The 18526-nt window shown below is 44.4% G+C and overlaps 1 protein-coding gene across 1 annotated transcript; it reads right to left on the reverse strand.

Annotated features, from left to right (window-relative positions):
• Positions 1-210: 210 nt before the first annotated feature.
• LOC122012382 (auxin response factor 2-like) lies at positions 211-5576 on the reverse strand. The gene is made up of 10 exons (XM_042568897.1): positions 4560-5576; positions 4413-4469; positions 4164-4346; positions 3932-4016; positions 3180-3270; positions 2936-3100; positions 2568-2687; positions 2411-2486; positions 1329-1491; positions 211-1241 (listed from the first exon to the last, which is right to left on the reverse strand). The coding sequence occupies exons 1-10, from the start codon at positions 4860-4862 to the stop codon at positions 448-450; spliced, it is 2037 nt and encodes a 678-aa protein (XP_042424831.1). The 5' UTR covers positions 4863-5576; the 3' UTR covers positions 211-447.
• Positions 5577-18526: the final 12950 nt, after the last annotated feature.

Here is an 18526-nt window from a genome sequence, read left to right on the forward strand (position 1 = left end):
TTTCAACAGTTGAGTAAATAATTAGCTGGAAACAAGATCATCTTAGCCAAACTAAACGTTACTTGAGATACCCCAGAAATAGGCATTTCTGAGGTGTCTTGGAGAGTTGAGAGACATTTTAAAACAACTTTCTTCCTAGAATTCAGCTTTTTTAACTGCTAAGGATAAACCTACGCAAAATGCTGTTCTTTCTCAGATAGAGAAACTGGATATCGGAAGATTCTTTGTGGAATTAAGTCGGATGCCAGTTTCAAAATGCAACTACCAGATATAACTTCTTACAACACTGAGATTACCTCGAGAAATCAAAGCCCTAAAATGGAACAACATATTCAGCATAGTGCTTAATCAAGTATGACTGCCACACAAAAGTTTTCACAGGAATTTGAGGCATCAAACTTGAATGAGTAGACGGTGAGGCTGGTTGGTCTTTATCAACTACATTAGCTACGGAATCGTGTCAGTCAAGGAAAAACCAAATAGCTTGCAACCATTCGGGTTGGCTATCTGCTCAGTCCCCAAACCCAGCTTGCAATTTGATAGCGGTGCATCAACTTTTACCACTTGATGCTGCTGGTTGTCAAAAGGAAAACTCATACTTTGAGGCCAAAACAGAAAGTTTGCATCTCTATGGAAGCTATCTGAGCCATTTGGCTTGGCAAAGTAGATGCCATCACTACCACTATCTTGACATTTCATGCTAGGTGCAGATTTCACCAATGAATTCTTGGACTTTCTTTCTTGAAACATAAGCACAGATGATGGAGAAGATGCTTGAACTGTTGGTAAAGAATGTTGACCAATAGTAACATATCGGGCAGATGCATCAGGTAATTTGCTCTGACTGTGATATGTAAGAGCACCATCAAACGTGCAGTAGGCTCCGTCCCTCAGATGAGAACCAGTTGGAACTCCAAGGAGGCGAGGAGCTTGTGAGAAAATTTCTTGACCTTGCAAGACCTTTTGGAACCCAATAGGTTCATTAAAGCCTGTGCAAACAAAAGGATACTCAGAATTCCCAAGTGGCATTCTGAAGATTCCTCTTGGTGCAGATGCACTTATCTTAGAGCTGTTTGCAGCAGCTGTACATGCATCTTCCTCTGCGTATTGAGCAACTCCAACCTCAGCACTAGGAGTTATCGCACCAGTATGATTGAGAGTTCTGTTATCTGTAAATTCTTGACCTTGCAAGACCTTGTGGAAACTTGCATATTTCCTAGAGTCTAGACACCCATTTCCTTCTGCAGACAATTGGGCAAAGATTAGAAATAAATAAGATACAGATTAGCCTTTGGTGACTAGGCTTTCATCACACACTAAAGACCTACTTGGAACCCGATAATCCATACTGGGAAGGTGAAGACCGATTTTGGCCCTTTTGGAGCCTGCCGTTAACAGGCTGATGGAACCTAGAACTGAACCAGTTTGTTCAATTTCCCATGGAGATACCCTACTGCGTTGGCCAACTTCTCCATCATCATCCCAACTTACCTATACATTTGCAAAGGACATCATCAAGTAAAAATGAAGTAGATAACCATTGAAGAGAGTTTGGCTTCCAAAATTGCTTAGAAGTGGATAGAACTTGTGTAAAGGTCCTTTTTGCACAAAATTTGGTCACTTGACATGTGTTCTGTTTGAATCTCAAAGTACTAAAGCATTGCGGCTACTGCAACAAAATACCTGCTGGATTCTTTTTTTAAAAAAAAGTATCATCTACCATAACTAAAGGGCAGCACCTACTATAACTAAAACATAGCACCTAGTATAACTGAAGGGTAGCATTACTCACTACGAACAAAAAGAGCATAGCACCTAGATGAATGGTAGCGCCTATCATAAGCCATGATTAAAGGGTAGCACCAATCATAAGCCAAAACTAAAGGTTAGCGCCTACTATAGCTAACTGTAGTGCCTTGTGTAACTAAAGAGTTTAAGCAGGTCCTCACCTCTTATGGGCAAGTAGCGAGAACCAAATTGTAAATACAATAGGATTTAACTCTAAATATATCAACCTTAGGGGTGTAAATGTCAAAAGAATAATAATAGTACTCTACATCAAGGTCAAGGGACTACCAAGGAAAAATAACTAATAGTACTCTACATCAAGGTCAAGGGACTACCAAGGAAAAATAACCCTAATAACTTGTCCTCATTACATTGCAACAGGTATAAAGGAAGAACTATACTTGTGTGCTCTTAAACAATTGCATGACTATTTTATACATAAGAGAGCAGGAAAGAATTGATAATGCTAAATGTACTGGATGCTAATTCTCTGAATTGGTGAGATACCAACATTGCACTACTATTTCTAGAAAACAGGCAAATTAACATTGCACTACTATTTCTTAAAAACAAATAAAGATTTATTCGGTGCAAGAACAAAAGGATAGATATATAAGCATACCGACAAACACCTCCACTTGGAACCAGGCCACCTTACAGGGTCGACTTCATTGATCCCAGTTATCAGTCCCGTAGACCTTTAAGCAGGTAAATGAATGATTCAATTCATTTCAACTTTGATTCTGATTATGAATGTCAGAGGTTTTTTTTTTTCAAACCTTCTATCTCTAGCTTCTTCACTTTCACAAATCATTCTAAATCTCATTCCTACAGAAATAAGATTGTTGAAGCTTTTCGCAAATGCCCAATATGGAACTATGAAACCTGATGAACTTCCCCTGCAGGATATGAACAATCTTTAGGAAGAAGCATGACATCCTACATTTTTTGTTCATCATCTAAGAAGCTGTCATTCATGGAAAATAAACAAAGACATGATGTGCCAAATAGTACATAAAAGTGAATCACTACTAGATATTGATCTTAAAGATAACTGGAAAGTTCCTTTATATGTGAACCTAAGATGATAAGATATTCTTAGAAACAATGCCTTTTGTATACAAAATTATCGTGCAACCAAGCATACCTTGGATCATAGTAGATGTGGAAGATTTTCCTTGCGGGGACACTATCAGCAACGACTGCAAGGGTAGCTAGATTCAAGTTCCTACTGATATGTGCTAAAGCATTAATGCTGCTTTTGGATTGGGTTGCTCTTCTGACACCCAATCTGAGCACTCCATCATTACCACTAGTCACATGAAGAGCAATCTCGTTTTCATAATAGATCATGATTATGAAGACCATAGTATCAGTTTGACTGTGCCTACCGAAGAAACAACACTGCATCCCCCAAGATGAGCTTTTTCCTATTCACGAAGGCACTCCATCCAGTTGTAAGAAGATGCCTACGGGGTTGACCTACAAGGCACACAATTGAATTTTCTTTAGCATTAAATATCAATTTTTTTTTTTTCAAACTGCAGTTGTATTTGTGCACGATCCATATTTAGTTCATATAGCTGACTGGAATGATATTGCGATGACCTAGTAAAGTGTCCTGGTGAGCTAATGCAAAACAATAACTTAATGGCTTTGTTTATCATGGGAATCATTCTAACTGTTTTTTTTCCTACTAAATGGGTGGTCTGTCTCCTATGTTGACAAATTCCTTTGTGACAGAAGTTAAGGAAGTCTTATTTATGTTATCTCGACAGAGTTTGTTGGCAGATGCACCAAATTTTGATGGTTCTGGCACAGTGCTGGAGTTTTCTGAAACCGATTAACGCGTAGAAGCATGATAGGTGCTCTTCTAGTTGGTGTTCATTGTCTCTGGGAATGTGTCACTATGGAGTGGATTTTTTTGTATGTAGATGTATCTGCGCTTATAATCTCTCAATAAAAGCTTGAGTGAATAACTGTTCAACGAATTGGGAGACAACAAGCACAAAACAAGTTTATTCAAACTAGCCAGAAATTTAAATACAAAGACTAAAAGGATTATGTGCAACTCATCAGAAGTTCAGAAACCAGCAAGCAAGTGACAGTCTAGTCTCAAAGAAAGAAGATTTGCTTAGCTTGCCTCTGTAAATATGCCGGAACCTCCACTCCGTACCATGCACATCTTTGGCAACAAGTTCTTGGGAAGGCCTCTGCAACTTATAATCCTAGAAACAATATACACTAGTTAAAAACATGTCAGCCTTGCCAAAGACAGAGTACCAAAACAACAAGGTCACTAAATCTGACTGACTGAAGCATCTGCTGCAAAGTAGACGCTCTAAATCAGAGATAGTGAAGGTGATGATTGTTACCAAGGGAGGGAAACAGTCTTCAGCAGCTCGCCGTGGTACAGAGAACCCTCCATGAGTGCTAGTGTCAGAGGCAGTGAGCGTCTTGCAGAACATGTGGGGAATAGAGGGTCTGCTCCCAAATTCCACATTCTGTTCTACCTCATTATCCTCAACCAGACCCTTCTTCAATCTTTGTTCAAAATCCTGATAAAAAATTTTTCAGATAAAATACAACTGGAGAAGTTTGAACGCCCGGCTAAAAACGCCTACCTCACTCTCCGCAACGAGACATAGCTGGGCATAGACCTCGTCTGTATCGCTATCGGCCTGCGTCCATGGAAGCCCCCAAATGAGACCCCGCAAGAACGGGGGAGAATTCTAAAGTAATGGATGCAAGATGAGAGAAGAAAAACTGACATGGAGCTTGAGGCCGACCACGCGGCAAAAGATATGAGGCGGCAAGTTTCCACCGCAGATCCTGCCTCCGCCTCCGCCGCCGTCTAGGTTTTCCAGCTGCTCGATGTGGCCTTGCGGCAAGTATACCACTCGGCTCCCCTTCTTTGGCAACCATATCCGTGGCCCGGCACACGCGTGCCACAACTCCAGGCACATCGGCGTCTCTTCCGCCTCGGGCGCCGGGAGCAACGGAGGAGCATAGTGGGCCGTTTGCTCCGGCTCCTCTTCCTCGTCCCCCTCGATCGTGTTCAAATCGATCCCCATTCACTCGCCACCCAGAGATGGCTATTCAAAGCTGCGCGATGCGTATTACCCAAGGAAGCAAGTAGCAAATAAGATTACAGGAATTGCCAAGCGACGCGTAAAGGCCTGAAGAAGGCCAGCGCGGGAGAGCGAGAGGAGAAGAAAACAAGATACAGAAAAAAAAAAACTTTCTTTTGCCCTTTCCAACTCTTCTTCTCTAATTTCTATAAGGTTATTCTATAGTCATTCATCAGCCTTTCCAAAAGAAAACGAGTCAAAAGCGAGCCATGCCGCAAACCGTACCCCCCTGCAGCTCCGACCTTCATAACTCTCGTGTCTCTCTCTTCCCATATGGGCTTGCTGTCGCAGCGATGAAGTCGTCATCTGCTGCAGCAGCAGAACGCAGGCACCGTGTCAATACTTGCGGTTGGCAAATGAAGAGGAGAGAGAGAGACGCAGCAGTGTTTCACACTTTCTCCTCGCTTTTATCGGTCGAACTGCGTCGTTCTGCAACACCTGCACCGGGGGCAGGAGAGAGGGTGAGATGCAGCAGAGCTGCCGGGGCGCGCTTTCTTTGGGCCGAAAACGCCACGGTGAGCGGTTGAGCGACCTCTGTTTACTAAAGCACAAGTGCAATTTATGCCCTGTTTTATCTCGACTTCCGGGAGAAGGTAGATAAATCTGGTTGATGATGAGATGACAAGACGTCAGGGCGTAGGTTCTTTCCTCCACGGGCAATGTGTCCATTATTGCTCCTCCATGCCTGTTCTGTTCTCCTGTCACCCCTCTTTTGTAGGACACAGCGGCCCTACTACATGCGCAGTTGCATATCAGAAAAAAACAATACAATAATGGCTAATTTGGTCGTCAAATTATGCATCACCACCCACTGTTCTCTTTGTTGCTGCTGTTGCTGCAGGCTGCAGCAGGGAGGGCCAGCTTTGGACGTGCATGGTGGCCTGGTGGGGTTACAGTTCAGCCCTCATCCTCGTTGAACTTGCAGTCTCACGTGCACGAAGCATGCCAGATGAATCAAACACGAAGAAAGTACAGACAGTTTGGCGAGGCATACCTTTCAGATAGAACGTGAAAAGATTGGCAAATTTAATTATGCTAATAACTTTGTAAATCTCGTACTTGTGAGGAAATGGGAATTTGTGATGAAACCCAGAGTAATCATATATGTACAGAGATAAAATTTAATATAAATTTATGGCTATCATTTTTATTTTTTACGAGTAGATGTGTATCCCTAAGTATTTTTCTAAAATTCTTTGTCTGTACATATTATTTTTTTGAAACTAATATTATTATATAGAAAATATCTAAGATTTTTTTTTTAAACAAAAAGCTCAAAACGAAAGAACAAGCCTGATATCATTATCACAGTATGCAATTAAGGTTTGGGAAGCAGTGGTGGTCCTTAATAAATAGCTACAATGCATTTGAAAGGCTTGACGTTGGGACCATTACTTGTTCATTCAGTGTATTTGAAAAACAAATCCACATGGTTTGCTTGAGGTCTTCTGATACTGTTGACGTTTTTAATTTCGAGAATGATTATTTTATAATTCATGTAGAATTAGACAGAGACTATCACATAATTAGTTTTTTAGAGAAAATAAAAAGAACTTTATGAGAGTAATTATGTTTTTAAAAGCTTCCCAGTATATCAATTTCATGCGAACCGTTGGATTAGAATTTTTTGTGGCCATATAATATTCCCCTACAGTTGGAAAGAAAAGTCGGCCGGGACGGCACCGCCACCGACTGCCAGCGACCGCCTCATCCGGAGAATTCCGCCGCGAGGGCCGGCCGCCGATACCAGTCCAGGTACGTACTACGGACGTCTTTCTCCCCTCCGTCAATGCCCTACAGCTCATCTGTGCGAGCAATGGGGCCGGAAGCAGGCGAGAGTCTCTAGCCCTGTCGCGCCTCAATAATTGTGTAGCCCATCCTTGGCTCTTGGCACGGTGCCAATAAATCCCCCGGATAAGCCGGATCCCTCCTCCACAGCAGTGGCAGCGTAACACATCTCTGGTTAAACCTAGATGCTTGCTTCGGTAGGAATGACACCCATTGAGCAGCGCCTCTCTCCAGGCCCACTAACTTTTCCCCTGAGGTGTTTGCAGAAATGCCTCACCGCTTTAGAGGAGACCACCTACGCACTCAAATCCCTAATTTACCTTTTCCTTAGGCTTAGAGCAAATCAAAATCATCTAGACGAGGGAAACTTGAGGGGGTAGAGGTAGGAATCATCACCATCATCACAGTGGGTAGGTTATGTATGCTGGGACCCCTCAGCCTGCACCAAGGGCGAAGCCTTTCCGCCTGTCTGCTTTGTTGGATTTGTGCTTTGTGTCCCCCTTGTTTAGCTGGTGGCGACAGGCACCATAGCTAACCGTGCTGGTGGGACTAGGACCTATCTCTTCCATTGCTTCTTAAAAGATGTTATTCCATTTAAACCAAATTTTGTTATCTTTGTCGATGACTCTGAGTTATGAATTTATGATTGCATGTTTTTCTTGCTTTGACTTGGTTTTAGAAATGGTTTAGTTCGGTTTAGAGAGAAAAAAAAATTGTCTTGGTGCATTGAGCAACTTACTAGTCTCAGTAAGAACAAATGCTATAGTATCCCAATTGCATGGTTGAAGACCAACTGTTTTAGCGTGATATACATTTGCTAGAGTTCCTTTCTTTGTCGTTCCCCATGATTGTAAATTGATAATTCCTTGTTTTTAATTTTTTGCCATAGTGGGATTGCATAAGTTCCTTGTGTTGCTTGGGCTGATATCATCATCCACTCAATTGCTGCTCAGTTGATAGCTAGAATGGTGGTTTTATTTATTTATTTATTTTGATGACAAAAAGAAAAACTACAATTGACATTGTGAACCCCATATAGATGCTATTGGATTGGACTAAAGTAAATGGCAATTATGGTTCTTGTCAAAGTAGGATTGTTGACGGAGCAAAACTAACTGAGAATTTGTACTATTTAAAAAGTAGTTCGTAGCTCCTAGATTTATAATGCTCCACCTGTCCACCATTTCCAAATCCATTAGCTATTTTAATTGCAATAAAGACAGATTGAGAGGATTCATATATTGGTAATACTATCTCTCCTCCCTAATTTTGCATTATTTCCAACTGTTCCTGGTGCGGTCCTATCTTTGAAGTTGGACTACTTTGGATAAGATTAAGATTACGATGCCTGGGGTGTTTACTTATTATCATAATTATATATATTTAATCTCCTTTAGCTTTCACTTATTCGTAGACCCTATAAAGAGTACTTGAGTGCATATGGAGGTTAATGGAATTAATTAGAATAATGTCACAGTTAAGTTCTGGATCCAATAACCCACTTTTTTTTTTTAGTTACAGAACATTGACAATAAAAGAGGAAATAAGAGGCTGACTGTAAACAAAAAGGACACTTGTCGACGTTTTCTAGCCATCATCCAATTTTTTGTTGGTTAAGGTAAAATTATGCCTCGTCCGGCGTCAATCTACACAACGACAGACACCACCCTACATACATAACTCTAATCTCACCACTATTAGCGACGCTAGTGTGAACAGAAAAAACACAAATTAAATGATTTCTTCAAAGGAATAACCATCAATGAATCATTGGAAACATAAGTAGCACAGGCAATGATGTAGCGGTAAGGCTTGACAAATTAATAAGTATTTATGATTTGATTCTTAATTACAATGTATTATAAGGTATTTTCCTCTAGAGATAAAAAATCTGGGATGTTACTTCTTGGACGAGGAGCCACGCGTGCTTCCGGATTTATGACGGGTAGGAGTTTTTCATGGGACTGGTCCGGTCACTTTCAAGGCTTAGTCGATTCAAAGAAATGAGTAATTGGATTATAAAAAAAAATAAAAAATAGGATAGGCAAAAAAAGAATTGTTAGTCAATAAATGCTAGGAGTAAACATAAACACCATAACATCTCTTTCCATCTCTAAGATGTGCTCGAGTTTATCTCAAACTTATATGCCTGCTTTGCCTTTTATATTATGTCGACCATGTGCTCAATAAAAAGGGATATGTCAACTATAGCGATATAAGGAGTCGCGTCGGCTATTAAGCCAAAGCTTTCTCTTAGCCCAAGAGGTTGTTTCAGCTTAAGAAATCAGAACACTGTATCTCTTGCTAGACCCAGTTTAGTTGCTAAATGATTACAGATCCATATTATCTCATAATGAGACATGGGATCTTCAATTAGGCATTAACGGCCTTAATTGTCATGGGCCTACAGTATCTCACAATGGCACATGTGATGTCCAATTAAACATTGGCAGCTCAACCGTCACAGACCGATAGATAATATCTCTAGCTGTCTATCTCTAGTCAAATAACACCTAACCATCATAGATCTACATCATAAACATATTTAAGTTTAGATTGTCTCAAATTAACTATTGGCAAGTACCATAACTCCTATATGCCAAATCCTTACTGCCTATAGGGTGCTTTGTAATTATCAAGCTCTAAAAGCTCCTCAAACACATCCAAGATGCATGTAGCACACTCATCCTACTCAAATTTATATCTCTCACCATATATTACCATGTATGATAGTACACTGTCAATCTTCTGTATTAGGTTATATATTTAATATGGCATGCTATTATAGTACACATCAATACTATAATGTCAATCTCTAATTATGCATAAATAATAGATCTATTTATGCATCTTTAAAATGATAATTCTAAGCCGTAATGTTAAAAATATCTACACATGACGAGTAATAACTTGATGTATTTGTGTATGTGCACAAGGATCCAAGATAAACAAGAAACATACTCTAGTATGCAGCCTTGGACTAGGATTATCCCAAGCAAAACAAACACGGTAAGAGAACATGTATCAGTAATCACAACATATAGGAAGAAAATTTCATTTTGTGAATTAATCAAAGAGGGAAAATTTCATTTCTGATTGTTTTCTCCCTACCAGGCTCTTCCATAGCAGTTCAGTGAGAGAAGATAAGATTGCCATTGAATAAAATTATGAGAGTGATAAACTGATAATATAAGCTGCAGATAAATCGGAATAATTCCTCTAATTTGTATTATTTATTATATATTTCTTGATTATTGAGTTATGTCCATGTTGATATATTGATTCATAGATTCATAATTATATTCATGTCTAACATGAACTTTTTATGCCAAATTTATATTTAGATATTGATATTTGATACTTGCTCGTGCCACTTTTTATACTCTATTATTTGAACTCTTAATATGTGTATCTTATGGTTGACTTTGTTTTGGAGAAGATACATTTAGTAATGTAGCGTATATTGCAGTAATTTGCATGTTTTCGTATTTGTGAAATTTGTAGAGAAAATATTTGATGCGTTAAAGAACCGGTAAGCACGCCCTGAAGGGGCCCGAGTCGGTCTCTACTGTAATGATCGATTCGGAATGAGGCTCCAGACCAACAATGATCTAACCAGAACGTGTCTCTACTGCAATGGCCGATCGGGAATGAGATGCTCAATCGACCATGATCTGGTTCGAGCAGAAGGCATGTGCAGCCAAGATCATTAGATGCTCATCATGGAGCAAGGAGCGTTAGGGCGACAGGGTCGTTAGCCCGGTGGGGCGAACACAAGCTGTCAGGTCGCGTTACCCTATGGAAAAGCGACCTGGTCAGGCCGAGCGGGGGAGTACTCGGCCGAGCGGCTATCTTGCTCGGCCGAGCAAAGGGATCACTAACGTATCTCTTAATATCCTTTTGGGAGATAGTGTCGCTAACACCAAGCATGGTCAACAGGCAAATCGTACAGCAGAAACTTTCCACTATCTCATCAGAGGTTTGCACACCTCGTTAAGGTAAGGTGTCAGAGACGCTTTACTAACATGTCATTTCATAGGACAAGTATGGAAACGTGTAGGTACCTTGGGATGTGTGTTCGCACGTTTCTACGACTTCATACTCCTGGGGACGCGCACGTCACTGCAGCTCTATATAAAGGAGGGTCCAACCACCGGAGGAGGTACACGTGCACACTTATTCTACTATTTAGAGCTCTCGTCTACTGGTCATGTTCCTTTTTGTTGCTGCCGGTGGCTGACTTAAGCATTGGAGGGTCAATGCCGGGGACCCCTTCCTCGGCCTGGCACTGATATTTTTGGCCTTGTAGATTGGGCGTAGTCTTCGCATAGTCCCCTAAGTAGCCAAATCCATAGCCAACCGTCTTCACTGAGTTTGGACATGATCATATTTGGTGTCGTTTGTGGGAAACTTAGCCGACACTCGAATGGTGAAGATGGAGGACGCTTGACGACTCATCACCATCACTTTGACGCAAGAAGATTTGGACTGTTGGTCAACGCCCGAGCAGCTAAGTTGTTGTAGTAGCAGCAAGAAGGAGCAGTTGACAGCCGAGCAACGAATGAGTCAGCTACATCGTTGAGAGGACAGCGGGCCGACCAGCAGAGCCAACCTGAAGAGCAGGCCGGTCGGCAGCCGCATTACCAACCAACTAGCGTCTCTCGTGAAGTGTCGAATGCGTCAATTCCCTATCATCTAGCGTTATTCTGCACGCCCTCAGAAGAGCAAGGACGAGCGGAAAGGGCGGAGGGATCCTCTTCAGAGAATGCGCCCGCTCAGGATGGGCGAAAGGGAAAGGCACCCCAATTGGACGATTCACCCGAGCGGATTAATCAACACTTCTCCTAGGAGATTCTGGAGGACCAACTGTCGGCCAACTACCGACCATTAACAATCGAGGAATACAACGGGACGATCGACCTCGAAAATCACTTGGTCAAATTTGACAACCAAGCTACTCTACATCAGTACACGGATGGAGTGAAGTGCTGAGTTTTTCTCACCACTCTGGCTGGATCGGTGCAACGATGGTTCCAACATTTGCCGGTCGGCTCAATACGCAGCTTCAAAGATTTTTTAGCGACATTCTTGCAGCACTTTGCTAGTAGCCACCGCTACTAGAAGACGAACGTTAATATGTTCGTCATCAATCAAGGGCCCAAAGATTTAACCAAGTGACCATGGACATCTCTTCGGCCACCCTGGAGATATTAGTAAGTGTCATCTCGCAGGGGCTAGCAAAGGGTGAGTTTTTCCGCTCATTCATTCGAAAGCCCCCTATAGACTTCGACCACATACTCGGATGGGCCACTGAGTACATTAACGTCGAGGAGGCCCAAGCGGCGTGAAGGAATGAACCGGTCGCTGAGCCAACCATCGCTTCCAAATGGCGTCCCTCAAGCTATAACCACCCGCCAAAGGGATCCCAAGCGGGAACATCTTAGCAGCAGCATGAGGACCGAGCACATGCTGTGCAACATGTTGAAACAGAACAACTCAAAAGGTTGAAAATGGGCGCCTCTGTTCTGTTCATACCATCGGTCGGTAACACACAACACACAAGATTGCTATGATATGAAAGTAGGAGCAGGCCGACCGACCCCGCAAAAGTTCCGTTGCAGGACTCCCTCACCCGAGCACTAGCAGCACCGTCGGTCGGGCGAAAAAAGGGAGGAGGCGAGTCCTAGGACCGAACAGCATCAGGATCGGGCCCATCGAAGAAGAGAGACTAGTCCTTCCTAAACCTCAGCCGAGCGGACCCGGCTCTCGGCGCGAGAGGAGGAAAATAGAAGCAATACCGCTCGGGAAAAAATAGGGATGATTGTCGGCGGCCCAACGAACACGGACTCTAACCGGGTGAGGAAGTCGCATACCCGACGACTTGAAATTCATGGTGTTGGATGCAGCAAGGAGAAGGCGAACGGATCGGAGATCAGCTTTGGTCCTCGGGACTTGGAGGGAATAGAGGTCCCTCATGACGATGCCCTGATCATTCAAGCGGTAATAGCTAATTATAATGTTCGCCGAACTTTTGTAGATACAGGCAGCTCGGTGAACATTATCTTCAAAAAGGCGTTCGACAAGATGCAGATCGACCGCAACGAGTTGCAGCCCATGACCACTCCTCTATACGAGTTCACTGGCAACGAGGTGAGGCCAATTGGCTTAGCGCGACTGGCTATATCACTTGGAGAAGAGCCACTAAAGCGGACGAGGATCACGAACTTCATTGTGGTAGATTCCCCGTCCGCGTACAATGCCATATTGAGCCGACCGACCCTGAATGAATTCCAGGCAGTCGTCTCCACCTTCTGCCAAAAGATCAAATTCTCGATGGGCAATGCTGTCGGAGAGGTTAAAGGAGACCAGCTGGTCGCTCGACGATGTTATGTTGAGATGGTCAAGTCAGAGATGAAAGTCGCACGAAAGGCACAGCGTTTGGAGGTGAACGCAATCCTCGAAGAACCTCCCATGCTGATTTACGATGAGAAGGAAGAGGTCTGGATCCACCCCAGCCGACCGGAAGCAACAACCTTCGTGGTCGCTGATCTGTCTATGGAGGAGAAGGCCGATTTGATCGAGTGCCTTAAGCGAAACCATGATATATTCGCCTGGTTGACACATGAGCTCCTAGAAATATCATCAAGTGTAGCTCGGCACGAGCTACATGTCCGACCAGACGCCCGCCCGATCAAGCAAAGGAAGCGTGACTTCAGCTTGGAGCAGAACCAAATAATCCGGGCGGAAGTCGAAAAATTATTGGAAGCCGGCCACATTCGCGAAGTACAGTTCCCGAGCTGGCTTGCTAATGTGGTACTGGTTTCCAAGCTAGACAACAAATTTCGGGTGTGCATCGATTTCCATGAACTGAATAAGGTTTGCCCAAAGGACTTCTATCCTTTATCGCGGATTGATCAGATGGTGGACTCGACAGCTAGCTGCGAGCTCATTTTCATGCTCGATGTGTACCAAGGCTACCACCAAGTTTCGCTTGCCAAGGAAGACTAAGAGAAGGTTAGCTTCATCACGGCTGATGGGACATATTGTTACAACGTCATGTCGTTCAGGTCGAAGAATGTTGGCGCGACTTATCAGAGGTTGATGAATAAAATATTTCGGGGGCAGATCGACCGCAATATAGAGGTATATGTAGATGACATATTGATAAAGTCTGTCCGAGCTGCTGACCTCTATGCAGATGTGGAGGAGACCTATTGAACCTTAAGGAGGTATGGGATAAAGCTTAACTCAAGCAAGTGCTTGTTGGGGGCGAAGAGCGGATGCTTCCTAAGCTACATTGTTACTGAGCGGGGGATAGAAGCTAACCCGAGCAAGGTAAAGGCTCTTCAAGACATGTCATCACCTCGCAACCTTAATGAAGCTCAGTGGCTGATCGGACGAATCATGACGCAGTCTAGATTCATTTCAAAGTCGTCCGATCAAAGCCATCCCATCTTCAAGATCCTGCGCCGAGCTACCAAGTTCTACTGGGATGCAGAGTGTGACAAGGCGCTGGAAGAGCTGAAGAAGTACCTGTCCTCTCTCCTTGTGTTGGCAAAATCCATCGTTGGCGAGCCGCTCTAGATTTACTTAGCATCTACAGAATGAGCGGTCGGCTCAGCGTTGGTGCGGCAGGACAGCTTTGAATAGCAACCGATGTACTTCTTAAGTTATCTATTAAAAGATGCTCAGTGCCGGTACACCTGTTTCGAAAAGCAAGCATACGGGCTAGTCCTGGCCGTTCGGAGGTTGCGACCCTACTCCCTCGCGCATCCGATCGTTGTATTGACTAATAACACACTCGGGAAAGTTCTGCTCAACACTGAAGCATCCGGTCAGTTAATCAAGTGGACCATCAAGCTGAGTGAATTCAATATACAATATCAGCCCTGAACGGCGATAAAGGCTCAAGCCTTAGACGATTTCGTCACGGAGGTCCAGAACACCGAGCCAGAAGCGGCATGGAGAATATACATGGACAGTTCGTCCACTCGACAAGAAAGTGGGATCGGAATCTTGTTGATCTCATCATGGGAGGACAGAATGCAACTCTTCGTACGGCTAGACTATCGGGCTACCAACAACGAGGCTGAATATGAGGCCCTAATAGCCGACTTGGAAGTAGCTCGGCACGTGGGAGCCATGAGGGTCTTCATCCATTCAGACTCTCAGCTAGCAGCCTAGCAACTAGCAGGAACCTTTGAAATAAATAACGCTTGACTCAAGTTATATGTTGATGCATTCGAGAAGTTAAAGGCGGGCTTCCAAGAGGTCATCATCCAGAAGGTTCCCTGATCAGACAACCAATATGTTGACGAGCTGGCTAAGTTAGCAAGCTCCTTGAGCCTGGTCGTTGTTGACAAGTCGGTCGAACAAGTTCTATTGGTGGCGCACATCGACAACCAATTGGAGGATGCCTTTCATCGAATTTATCTGAGCAGGCACCAGGCCTGTCGATCAGACGGAAGCACATATGTTGAAGAAGAGAGCCGGGAGATTCACGCTGATCGGTGATCAGTTATACAAGAAAGCTTTCGCTCGATCGCTGCTCAAGTGTGTAGGATCGGAGGACATCAACTATATCCTACAAGAAGTTCACTAAGGATCGTGCGGAAGTCATCTGGGTGGTCGATCACTGGCTCGCAAAATCCTGTTAGCTGGATATTTCTAGCCCACGCTTCAAGCTGATGCCCTTAGACAATGCCAATTGCATGTCTTGCTAAAGGTATCAGAATGTTCCCCACTGACCTACAGAGAAACTGAAGGCGTCAATGGTGTCTTAGTCGTTCGACCAGTAGGGCATGGACATAGTTGGACTGCTCCCCCTGACGATCGGGCAATGGAGGTTCTTGCCGGTGGCTGTCGACTACTTATCGAAATGGGTCGAGGCAGAGTCGGTCGCCAAGATAACCGAGCATGCGGTCATCAAATTCATATAGCAGAATATTTTGTTTTGATTCAACATCCCGCGTAGGCTCGTATTCAACAATGGAAGGCAGTTCTCCAGGCGAAGGTTCAAAGAATGGTACGAGAGTTATGGCATCGAGCAATCATTCATGTCAGTGACCTATCCGCAAAGCAACGATTAGGTGGAAGTCATCAACCGTGAAATCCTCAGAGGGCTTCGCACTTGGCTCGACCATGCTGGAGGAAATTGGGTCGACGAACTCCCCAGTGTGTTGTGGGCATATCACACTACTCTTAGAGAGGCGATCGGCATAACTTCGTTCCAACTAGTTTATAGGGGAGAGGCAGTTGTGTTGGTCGAAGTGGGAGTAGAGTTCGATCAGGTGTCACTCTACGACGAGGATAACGTCGATCGGAGATTGATGGAGCTGGACTTGGTAAATGAAGCTCGGGATAAAGTCGTCGTACTGCTAACGGCGTACCGACAGCGTATGAAGCAAAGTTACAATCGCCAAGTAATTCCAAGGTCATTCCAAGTCGACGATCTGGTCTGGAAAAGAGTAAAGTCGGTCAGGGACATCATTAAAATCGAGGCGCTATGGGGAGGACCGTACAAGGTGATTTAGAAGCTCAGGTCGGGAGCATATTATCTGGAAGATGAACATGGATGAGCCCTTGAGCGGCCCTGGAGTGCAAATCATCTTCAGCCATACCGAACAGGCTAGAGGTTTGTGAATGTGTTGAGTGACCCATCATTGCATTTGTGTTAGCCATGCAGGGAATAATGAACGAAAAAACAAGTGTCCGAAACTATTTGGCTGATCGGCCATACGCTAAGTCGAGCGGCGACTATAAATCCCAGAATGTTGAGGAGCAACATTAGCCGAGCAACGACTATAAACCCGAGCGAGATTCACAAAAGTCGAACGGCGACTAAAACCCTGGAGCAACGAGTATAACTGCCAAGCGACATCTATACACCCTTGCGAAGAAAATTGACAGTTAAACGGCGACTATAAACCCTTGTAAAGAAAATCAGCAGTCGAATGGTGATTATAAACTCTGTCTACGCCAATCAAAAGTCGAACAACGACTATAAACTCTTGCCCAAGTCGAGCGGCGACTATAAACTCTTGTCCAAGTAGAACGACGACTATAAACTCTTGCCCAAGTCGAGCGACGACTATAAACTCTTGAGATTTAAGTCAAGCGGAGGCTATAAACCCAGGTACGGTTGATGAAACCTAAGCGGCCTTAAATCGGTAATAACAACGATCTCCAGTTGAGCGGCGGTTACAAATACCGGATGCCAAAATATACGGTTGCAGGAGACAAGTATTGAAGGAACACATCCGAGCGGGACTTGCCCCCGACTTGACGAGATCCGTATGGTTAAGGCCCCAAAGCATCTGGATAAGGCGTCGCTTAGGCGTTATTTGGAAATAGCAAAGATAGGTCGGGTTCTCAGGGCTGAGTCTGGGGCAGGTGTTTTAACTAGTCCCCAACCGATTACCTATTGCTCAAGTTATCTAAGCTCAGGCAGCTCAGTCTCTACGTATGACTCTGGCGCCTATCCTCGTATAATTTCTGGTTGGACAAAGACAGGTCGGGTCCTCGGGGTTGAGCCTGGGGTAGGTGTTTTAACTAGTTCTCGACCGACAACCAGACCACAGAGAGTGCCCGATAGGTAGAAGGTCACCCAAGGCGCTACTCGTCTAGTCAGTCGGACCTGCAGCCTCCTTCGACTAGACTTGAGGGGAAGACTTGTGATGCGGTAATAAAGGGGGGTCTACTAAGTGTGAGTCAAAGGACGGAGATAAAGGCCAACGTGGAGGTCAAAGTCAAGGAGGTCAATGCCAGAGAATCGACAAGCACACCCTGAAGGGGCCCGAGTCGGCCTCTACTGCAATGGTCGATTGGGAATGATGCTCCCAACCGGCAGTGATTTGGCCAGAGCGGGTCCCTACTGCAATGGTCGATCGAGAATAGGCGCCCGACCAACCATGATCTGGTCCAAGCAGAAGGTGTTGGACTGTGGTGACCGGCTAGAAGGAGGGTTGGATAGCCCTGTAAATACAAAAATAAAAATCAACCCTTCTCGAACTCTTAAGCTAGCACTTTCATAAATAGATAAACAGAAAATGACTCAAAAAAGTAAAAAGGCACACCGAGATTTACTTGGTTACAACCGGGGAGGTTGTTAATCCAAGGAAAGCGTAGCACTAGTATCTCCTTCAGGCGGAGAAGTCTTTTACAACAATGAAGCGCACAACAGAAGCTAAACTATAGAAAAAGCTCACAAGTGTAGAAAGAATGCTTGAGTTCTGAATTGTTGAAAAGCTTTTGGACCAAGACTATATTTATAGCATTGGTCGGGGCACCCCGAAGGATTCCGGGCGCCCTTGGGGGGATAAATTTTATCTCCAAATGTTCAGATCGAGTCAAACCTCGATCTGGTCAAAAGTCAACTCCGGGCGCCCTGGTACGCTCCGGGCGCCCCGATACGCTTTGAGCGCCCCGGTACGCTCCGGGCGCCCCGATACGCTTTGAGCGCCCCGGTACGCTCCGGGCGCCCCGGGCGGGAAAGTCAACCTCGTTGACTTTTTCATCCGAGGTCTTCTGCTCCGGTTACGTTCTCCTCAGACCGAGTCTTTCGCTCGCTTGGGTGATCTCTGTCATCCGGAATAAGGCTCGCTCGAACCCAACTTCCGGTCTTCTCGAGCAGGCTTCCGCTCCGGCTTCTCGTCCTTTGAAATCACTGCGTGGTTCCTTCTCGTCCGTCAGCGTACTCATCTGCAGTATTCGTCCCTCAGTCGCACTCCGTGCCGACCTTCTCTCTAACTGCGTCTCTTGCTCCTCGAGCAGTCTTCCGCTCCGGCTTCTCGTCCTTCGGAACCACCGCATGCTTTCTT

This window comes from Zingiber officinale, chromosome 8A, assembly GCF_018446385.1.
Source record: "Zingiber officinale cultivar Zhangliang chromosome 8A, Zo_v1.1, whole genome shotgun sequence".
NCBI lineage: Eukaryota > Viridiplantae > Streptophyta > Magnoliopsida > Zingiberales > Zingiberaceae > Zingiber > Zingiber officinale.

Coding starts and splice junctions, on each gene's coding strand:
- LOC122012382 (XM_042568897.1), bottom strand. CDS start 4,862: ATGGGGATCGATTTGAACACGATCGAGGGGGACGAGGAAGAGGAGCCG. Junction 4,017..4,163: donor AAGACTGTTTCCCTCCCTTG/GTAACAATCATC, acceptor TATTGTTTCTAG/GATTATAAGTTGCAGAGGCC. Junction 2,487..2,567: donor GAAGAAGCTAGAGATAGAAG/GTTTGAAAAAAA, acceptor ACCTGCTTAAAG/GTCTACGGGACTGATAACTG.